The sequence below is a fragment of the Pleuronectes platessa genome, chromosome 12 (assembly GCF_947347685.1).
Source record: "Pleuronectes platessa chromosome 12, fPlePla1.1, whole genome shotgun sequence".
Lineage (NCBI taxonomy): Eukaryota > Metazoa > Chordata > Actinopteri > Pleuronectiformes > Pleuronectidae > Pleuronectes > Pleuronectes platessa.
Window position 1 is genome coordinate 20,439,080 of NC_070637.1, and position 9,874 is coordinate 20,448,953.

Here is a 9,874-nt window from a genome sequence, read left to right on the forward strand (position 1 = left end):
CTTTTTTTCTTTCAATCTCTATTTTCTATTTCAGAAACTATTTCAAAAAGTGAAATATCCTGATTAAAGTCATAAAGTTGTAATTTTAGACGCCGTGTCATTGTAAAGGTGGAATATCAGAAGATCAGCTTGTCACCTTAGTTAAAATGAGGAATGTGGAGCATCTGATATACAATAGTGAGGGTTTCAAAAATAAATAAATACAAATTATCTTTTGGCTCATCAGCCTCACGTTATCACAAGATTCAGGTCTTTGAATAGAGACAAGAGATTGTGTCTATCCTGAAGAAAGAACTACAGGGAGGAGGAGGAGGAGGAGGAGGAGGAGGAGGAGGAGGAGGAGGAGGAGGAGGAGGAGGAGGAGGAGGAGGAGGAGGAGGAGGAGGAGGAGGAGGAGGAGGAGGAGGAGGAGGAGGAGGAGGAGGAGGAGGAGGAGGAAATTAGTTTGTTCATGGTCGACTGTATCGTTAGTTACATCTTTAGGATATTTACAAAGAAATATTTTGTCATGCGATGCTACAACTTTTTTTCTCATTAATGTTCAGACTTTATTCTTTTAATGTTCAGATTTTTTTCACGTTACTTTACAACTTTAATTATTTGTGTAATATTATGACTTTTTTTCTTGCTGTTTACAACTTCATTTTGAATTCTCAAGATCTCAGACTTTCATTTTCTTGCGTTTGGACTTTATACTCCTTACCTCGTTTTAACCTCTTAACACCGCGGTTCTGCTTCCTGCTTCCCCTGCTCTGCTCAGAGAGGCGAGACACTAAATCTCTCGCCCGGGCAAACCCGGTGCGACCTCACGACCTCCAAGCTAAAAAAACGCACGGTGCCACCCTGCCTGCCTCTTCCAAACCCGCAGGGGGCGCTGCAGCAACAAGCCGGCACAGGGAGGTCGCCTCTGGGACTAAAAAAACAACTAAAACCACAGGCAAGACTGGCTCGACCACTCAGGCCAAAGCTAACCTGAGGGGCACTAACAACACTGGTCGTGTGATCGGTAAGTTCAGCTGGTCGGAGCCTGAAGCCAGTTTTCCTCTTGACGTTCTTCCCTGCCTGCCGCCCCTGCATGGAAACTGTGCTTGTATCAGTGTGTGAAGGGAAAGAAGACTCCACCTGGAAACCCCCTGCGTTGTGTTCACTGTCTTCCATTGTGTGTGTCTGCCCTGTTTCTCCCTAATGTTGTCCTTATGATCTCTATGTGTCTACTGCAAAGTGCTGAATGTAAAGCAGCCCACAGCCCATAATACTGCACATGATGTTCATCGGTTGCTATAAATGTTTTTTTTTTTATTGAATAACATCTGAAGTTCCTCCCCCCCCTCCTTTCCCCCCCTCAGGCTCCTTCCACCAGCAAACAAAGAAACTATACAGACACTTATAGAAGCTGCTTCACTCAGTATTACCTTAGGGATTGTGTATTTGTCTTGGGGTCAAAGATGTGATTCGAGATGGTTATATTGTGGCTCACAGCGTGTTCTCATACATCAGTGCCTTAATGCCTTAAATCAGATAAACTGTGGAATGCATATGTACTTAATAAAGTACTGAAGCTATTAAATGATAAGTAAATTATATAGTCAATTGTCAATGTGAATATCCTTGAGTGTTGACTGCTAAACTGTGACAGGAAGTATTGCTTTTTTTTTGACATTTTCACAAACTTTCTGGCATTTTACAGCCTAAAACAATCAAATTATCAAATTGATAAATAACAAAGGACACTAGATAAATGAATGGTGATAACCACCAGGCCTGGTTCTGCTGTATATTCCATTTTTCTTCAAATTTTGTATAGATATCTGCTCATTTAATCACCTAGAAATTAAAAGTCATTATTTTTCTATGGGTATAATAAAAAATTCTTAACTACACAGTCTGTTGGATACTGTTGCATTATGTTTTTTAGCCAATAGTCAACAACAAACTATAAACAACATGTTTTTCAATATTTGAAGATTTAAGGTGGACTGTGAGATAAATACTTGCGCGAGACAAAGCTTTTATATAGACAGAAACATAATTACACCGACATACAGTTGTCCTCAGCCTGTGGGAGGAAGCTGGAGGAAGTTGGAGGAAACTGGAGCACCTGGAGGAAACAGACTTTTCTATCTTTCCTTTCTCACGTTGTCGTTCTCCTGTTTCTTCCTCAGCTAAATCCTCCCATCCAAAGAAGACAGGAGGCACTGCAAAAGCCACCGCCGCCTCCACCTCCACCTCCACCTCCACCCCTCGCTCTCGTGCATCTAAGGACGCGGGAGCTGCAGCACAGGTCGAGGGAAAAGATGCAAAGACCAAGCAGAAATCATGCATTCCCGTACCTCAAAAGCCCACCGCAGAGACTCCTACTCCACCTGGGGGGTCAAAGTCCTCGCCCCCTTCCTCACACACGAAGCACGTCTCATCCAAAGCCTCAGGCAGTGAGACGGAGGGAGCTGCTCCCCAGTCTGCTCCCAGTGCATCGGCTGGGGGCGAGGAGAATCACAAGGCTCCTGAATCTGCCGTCCAGCCTCCTCATGTCAACACTGATACAGAGGACACATCCTTCACAGAGGTAGAGACGGAGACCTTCCCCCAGGGGGAGAAAAGGGAGAGAACAGGAGGAGAGGAAGAAAAGAAGAAAGGAGAAACCGATTCTGCTGTGGAGAACAGTCCCAGGTGAAAATACAGTTGGGACATGCAAGCTCGTGACACAAACTTTCTCCTCTGCATGTCATTCCTACGTATGAAGTAGATTATATATCTGCACAGTTGCTCTAATAAAACAATCCATCTGTAATTTTATTTAATTCCTCTCTAATATATCCTGTGTTCCCTGCAGGTCAGCTGAGGGCCGAGCTGAGAAGCCCCAGGGCCTGAGTGTGAAAACAGACCAGGCCGAGGTGACGGTGATCCCTGATAGGCCGAGAGACAGCCAAGCTAGTGACTCCGACTCCGACGGTCCAATCCTGTACCGGGATGAGGAGGAAGACGACGAGGAGGATGACGAGTACACAAATAGTGAGGCATTAGTTTAGTAAAGTCACTGCTTCCTTACTGATCAGCAACTGAAAAGACGATGGATAGTTGAAGCACGTATTTGTTAGCTCATTAACCTCCATCAGACAACAGTTAATATTCAAATACAGCTCGATTTTATGTGATTAATTTCTCACACTTTGAGATGCCTCGCTTGCCTCATTGATGCTTGATTACTTTCTGCAGCAGATCTCTGTTCAGGTTGTTTTTCGAGGCCCTAAGAAGCCTCAAGCAGCTTCACCACCTTGCGTCTCTGTTCCAGGTTCTCTGGCCAGTAAGATCCGCCGGCGGGACACGCTGAACATCAAGCTCAGGAACCGGCCCAGCATGAGGGAGCTGGAGGACAAGAACATTCTGCCCCGGAGCTCTGAGACGGAGAGACTCGAGCTCCGCCAGAAGATAGGCAGCAAACTAGTCAGGTACACACACACACACACACACACACACTGGAACACACACACTCAGCACGCTGTGAAAATGTAGTTTGGTGTGGATGTTCATCATCGACTTGGCCGAGATGTGAAGTCACATGTTGCTTGTTGTGGCTACTGGGAAACAACACAAATTGTTGCTCCAAGATGTTGCTCCGGAAAATCCTCTTATTTATCTGGTAAACTCTGTGTATTGTTTAAATCCTCTGCTCCACGTATGAGATCACACTTGTCTCTTTTCAGACGCCTGAGCCAAAGACCCACCACAGAGGAGCTGGAGCAGAGAAACATCCTCAAGCGTAGGTTTCTAAAATACACTATTGAGCTGAGGGGAGATGTGATATTTATGTTTAGAGGCTTAAATAGTCATATAAGCAGCTTTCAGACATGATCAGCAGATTCTGTCCAGTGGTAACAACACAGGGCATTCAAGTGTTTTTAATGTGACATAACTCATTCAGTATTACATGAACACTTTCAACCCCATGTGGCTGCAGTAAAAACAAGAGATGTACGTATGAAAGATGTATACGTTCTGTTGCTCTTACACAGATTTGAGGTTTGCAATATGTAACGTCTCTCTGGAGAGATGGTTTGGATTGTAAAAAAACACAACCTCAGCGTTTCATAACTCCAGTCTCTGATGTGGTCAGCGTGGAGATCTCTTCATCTACCAAGAAGCACAGAGAGAAACTCAGTGTGAATCCCAGACGGCTTGTAGTTCAATCTCTGATGGGATGGAAAGACGTCAAGGAGTTTACCAGTGTGTTCATTTACACACATATATGCATTACGCACATTAGGACACAACAAGTGTCTGTGTTACGGATTCAACTCACATGATTCATTCAGTCTCTAGAAAATAATGAATCATCATCTCTCCCTTTTGGTTTTGATTAAATTAAGACGCTCGTGCTGCTTCACAGCCGCGGACTCACTTTAACACAGACCATCACATCCCCCAGTTATAAATAGAAGGAGAAGCTTGGTGTGGACACATTAGGTTTGAAAATGTCTCTGCTGGTTCTCTGCATGCAGAAAAGAATGATCTGGAGGCGCAAGAAGCCAGGCAAGAGATTAAAAGGAGGCTCTCCAGAAAGGTACAGTAAACAACAACTACACACACACACACACACACACACACACACACACACACACACACACACACACACACACACAAAAAACACACATATTTATGAGAGCACAGAGGAGACGGAGTCATTCTAAGTTTAGCAGCAAATTAGTTTTGATTCGAATGAGTCACATTAGGAAACAGAGTTGATGCTGTGTGCGGTGAAATGGGCCACCTAGTGGACACGGATGGAATTAAAGAGTTCTCTGCACCTCCAGCTTTGGTGATAGAAGACACAAGAATGTTTTAATCAATAATTACTTCGTACAACATTAAATCACTGGCAACAAATACTACAAAGTTAGATTTATTATAACTTAAACACTGGGAAGACGGTATGAACTCACTTATCTGTCCCCTTTGTGTGTGTGTTTGTGTGTGTGTGTGTGTGTGTTTAGTTGAGTGTGAGACCCACAGTGGCCGAGCTCGTCGCCCGTAGGATCCTTTGCTTCAATGAGTACGTGGAGGTAACAGACGCCAAGGATTACGACCGGCGGGCGGACAAACCCTGGACACGGCTTACTCCTGCTGACAAGGTACCAACGTCCACAACTTATCAACCTGCTCTTAGTCCTTGATTCATATTCTATCACGTCGCAACATTAAGCTTTTATTCAGCCGGGAAATAGCAGGTGAACTACAATTGAAGTCAACTGGGCTCTTATGTGGAGTCCTGACTCAGAGTCAGAGTTATGGATCATTGCACAGTGTTGAAATCCTGACTTCCTGCAGGCTAGATGAGTTCATCAGGGGCAGAAAAAGGCTTTTTATTTCCTTTGTGCACAGGGAAGTTGTCATGTTGAAAGTTGTAGTTGAGGTTGAATGAACATATATGCATGCAATGATATTTACTCACATCTCGTACTGTTACACAACATGGTCACATACATCTGAGAGCACTTTAAAACCAATCAAATCTTTATTCAAGAGAACTCTTAAAACACTAGACAAAAAACCTATATACTACCATTATTGTAAAATTACAAATAAACACAAAATCATGGACTTCGATAGTTTTCAGCTGTTTTTGGATGTCTGTCTAATCTTTAAGGTTCTGAACGGTCTAGCCCCTCCACCATTACAGAATTTTATAAAGAAGAAATCCCCTACAATAAATACACGAGCACTAACTAGAGGTGACTGCGAAATACAACGCCGCAAGACCAAATTTGGTCAAATGGTGGTGTCCATCAGAGGAACACAGTCCTGGAATATATTACCAACACATGTTAGAGACTGTGCCACTTACACCACCTTTAGAAAAAACCTTAAACAGTGGTTAGTAGCAAGCCAGACCTGCTCTCATATGTAACCTTTGGTCATTCTAATTTTTTAACATGGACTCTTGATATGGGGACCTATTTTGTGTGTAAAAGTGTTTTTTTAATCTATTTTGTATACTGGTATGTTGTTTTTATGTTCTTGACTTGCCTTAGGACAACGGATGAAAATTAGCAATTTAGCTAACTCCGGCATATTTATATTGATGCTCTGGCTGACATATTGATTAATGTGCACTGTCCTAATCAAATAAATAAATAATAATAATAACACAATGTCATCATCTGCTGCAGTGTTAGTGTTTGTCTTTTCTGGAAATGAGCAGTTTGACCCAAATTAAACTGAAATAGAATACTCAGCATACTTGAGATGTTTAGAAACATGTTCCTGCAGAGAGAATAGAAGAGCACGTATGTACCAGGTGTGTAATGACTCACGTGTCCTTCTTCATTTCCTCAGAGGAGGAAGAGGCAGTTCCTGGGTCAGGTCTGCCCTCTGCTGTTCAATGTCAGGAACTGCACAGCACGTATAGATCACATGTCCCAGTGTGCCTCCTAAATTAAGAGAGATGTGCAAAATCAGTACAAATGCAAGAGAGCAGGTTAAAGGCTGCGTGAGTAGAGGGACAGGGCTTCATGATACCTGTATATTGAAGGATTTCTCTGACCAATCAAATGCATGGCTCCATTTTTGGTTGGTGGTATTATTATTATTTTTATTATTATTATTATTATTATTATTATTATTAAGCAAGAAATCAATATAATCATGACATATTCAAAACATTTTAGACAATTATATATATTTTGTTAGTTCCTCACCGATTTTTAGAGACATCACTGATTTTTGTTGTGTGTCTGTTTGTGTGTGTGTCTGTTTGTGTGTGTGTGTGTGTGTGTGTGTGTGTGTGTGTGTGTGTGTGTGTGTGTGTGTGTGTGTGTGTGTGTGTGTGTGTGTGTGTGTGTGTGTGTGTGTGTGTGTGTGTGTGTGTGTGTGTGTGTGTGTGTGTGTGTGTGTGTGTGTGTGTGTGTGTGTGTGTGTGTGTGTGTTTGTTCTGCCCCCCCAGGCTGCCATTCGGAAGGAGCTGAATGAGTTTAAGAGCCGGGAGATGGAGGTTCATGAAGACAGCAAACAGTTCACCAGGTACTCGGTCGATGGCCTCCACCATTTAGCTGCGACTCTGACGATAACTCGCACTTCATTAGTAATTTATCACTGTAAATCCTGCTGGTTATTAGCGCACATTGATCAATATTTATATTATTCCGGTCCCCCCGAAGCCATTTCCCCCAACCACATTAAAGTCATGATATACACACAGGGCGACTGCAGTTTATTAGCATCAGGCATTGATCTGCAATAAAGTTCAGGTTCATTCTCTCATGTGTTATTAGATCTGCTTGACATGGTTTTGTATTGACGTGTTGAACGGAGCAGAGAGGAAATGTCCAGCAGTAAAAACCGATACACCTTTCAGAAGAACTACTTTTATAAAGCTGCACAGTACAAGTTGAGAAGTTTGGATTCGCCATTAATAGATAATTCTCAATATCTATCCACAGGTTGTTGTCAATTTAAAAAGAAATAATTATTCCTCCTTTTCTTTTTGGTTTTGTCCAAATCTCCTTGTGTGTGTTGTTCTCCCCCTTGATTTTCTCATGCATCTGTCTCATAAATCTATTAAAAAAAAAGAGCAAATAGAATCCAAGCACTGTTTAACATTCCGTAATGATTAACTCACATTTATCGTCCTTATCTGTCGCTGTAACGTTTCAATCAGTCGTAAATCTTTGCTAAGAACACACACGACTACGCCAGGATTCAATCTCTAAAGCCAGTTACAGTGTCCAGAGATGGGACTCTGTGGATCTGAACCAGCAGAGAGTTCCTGGCCTTTGCCCAGTTTCCCACATTTTTATGTGTTCAAGTGCTTTGTCTGAATCTTTTAGTGTTTAATTAGAACAGCTTTATTTTCATGGGGCACTTTGTGACTTCCCCTTTGAAAGGTGGGACATTAAATCAACTGTATATATCACCTTACTTACACTGGAGGCCCTGTCATCATGCGTTCTCAGGCTAGTCAGGGGCATGGAGAGTAGGGAGAGGAGGGGCGGGGGGGTTGGAGGTCAGGCTAATAGAGGAAGAGAAGGAGTTTCTTTAGGATGCAGAACTTGACTGGAAACATGTGAAGACTGTCAAAATGTCTGCTACGAAAAGTTTTTACACCCACTGTGAATTTATTTCTCTAGAGGAGAGGTGCTTCACAATATAAAATATAAGTGCAACATGGTGAATCACAGAAAAGAGAAAAATCGTACACTTGCTTTGGTCACATTTTGATTTAACCTTTTTTATTTTCTATTTTTAATCATTTTGTCAATAAAATATCAGAAAATGTGTGAATGATCATTAGAAATGCAGCTGGGTGATAGAAGATATTGTTTTCTTTTTAAGTTAATGTTCCAAAATCCAAATAAGTATTCATGTTACTCTCATGACAAAGATAAGCAGAAGTTCACAGGAGCTTGTTGAGCTGGAAAGAAGTGTTGATATTTTTTCTAGATGTTTTTAAAAAGATTTCCTTACTTAAATGCTGGAAAAATTATGTGGGTTATTTTAATTCATGAATGAAACCTGTGTTTTCAGATTCCATCGGCCCTAGAGTCGCCCGCTGTCAGCCGGACGTCAGCACCACGACCTCTCGGGGTCGGGGGGGCCACAGCTCCCAGCCCTGCGGACCCTCAGCGCACAGCTCAGTCCACTTTACTTACCCCTGATGTATTTATATCCCCAGTGACAGCTACAGGTTGTGTCTTAAGGCCCCGGCCATCCACAGGCTCTTGTGAAACACATCACACAAATCTTTAGCTGTAGAACCATTTATTTATTGCATTTGACCAGAGCCTCCTTTTTTTTGGATTCACTTCCGGCCTTCAAGTTTCCCCAGAGGTAGAAATGGGTGAATCTGCCCTCGTTACAATGAATGTGGCTCAAGTGTACTTTCGAGTTTTCGTACATGCTGTGGTTTGCCTTGTCGATAACTGCCAAACGCCCATATATGGACATCCTCCTGGAGCAGGAGGTGCGAGTGATTGGATGGTTGTGTGCTGTTGTCACGGGTCAGGGAGGGGGGCGGGGGGGGGGGGGGGGGGCTGGCTCTGCTCCCATGTGCCCCTCACAGCTCAGTCTGAAATACTGCAGTTCATTCGGTTTCAGACACATTCAAAGTGTAACATTGCCACTAGGGGGCGTTATATCATCAGGGTTGTGGCCCGTGAGGATGCAGCCGTTTGTGTAGATGAAGAATAAACTGCGAATGTTATATTTATAACCGCTGAGGGAGCTGTGGGCTCCTGAGGCTCTCACAGCGTAGTGCAATGGAAATCACTCGGAGTAGAGCCGCTGCTAGTCGCCCGGCCCTCGTCCTGATGGTCCGGTGCCATCACTCATCCTGCGTTGAGTCATCAAGCTTGTAGGGGATGTACTTTCCGTGCTTTGACTCCGGTATCTCATGTTTAAGGCCTACTCAGAGTGATTTGGTGCCAAAGAGGAAGAGGAAGAGGAAGCCAGATCTGTCTCCTACTGGGTCCAGCTTGTCGTGTGGACTTCACATGAAGGTTCTGTGAAAATCGAGCAGCCAGGGAGGGTTCAACAGCTGAATGTTAAATGTGACGAGGGTCGTTAACGATGATTTGTATTTGGCTGAGAACCCAAAACATATAACTTCAGCTGTCAGAAATATTGAAGGACTCATAAAAGAAGAAGAAGAAAAGAAAAAAACAAAAAAAACATGTTGCCTACTCATTCCCGTCATCTGAAAGTCAACAAACACACTCGACTCGCGTTCAAACAAAAGTCCTTGTCATTCCAACAACTGAAGAGGAGCCAGTCGTCCTCTCAGAGGCCGCAACATGAAATGATGCGCGCTGATGGCAAAAGATACCGACAGTATTCATTCATGTCAATATCTATGTTCTTGTATATTGATTATTTTGTACAGGAT

General features: G+C 43.0%; 1 protein-coding gene across 4 annotated transcripts in view; it reads left to right on the forward strand.

The window, feature by feature from the left end:
• The window catches only part of phactr2 (phosphatase and actin regulator 2), a 31,218-nt gene extending 22,219 nt beyond the window's left edge, over window positions 1-8,999 (forward strand). For 3 of the 4 annotated variants that reach the window (XM_053435887.1, XM_053435889.1, XM_053435888.1), the window contains exons 5-11: window positions 2,163-2,667; window positions 2,831-3,009; window positions 3,290-3,446; window positions 3,702-3,757; window positions 4,497-4,558; window positions 4,989-5,126; window positions 6,938-8,497. In XM_053435887.1, the coding sequence (XP_053291862.1) occupies window positions 2,163-2,667; window positions 2,831-3,009; window positions 3,290-3,446; window positions 3,702-3,757; window positions 4,497-4,558; window positions 4,989-5,126; window positions 6,938-7,234 (1,394 nt within the window). In that variant the 3' untranslated portion in view covers window positions 7,235-8,497. Of the gene's footprint in view, window positions 1-2,162; window positions 2,668-2,830; window positions 3,010-3,289; window positions 3,447-3,701; window positions 3,758-4,496; window positions 4,559-4,988; window positions 5,127-6,937; window positions 8,498-8,517 lie in introns of those variants that run through there. The other variant, XM_053435890.1, reaches the window with a different exon arrangement.
• The last annotated feature ends 875 nt before the right edge of the window (window positions 9,000-9,874 follow it).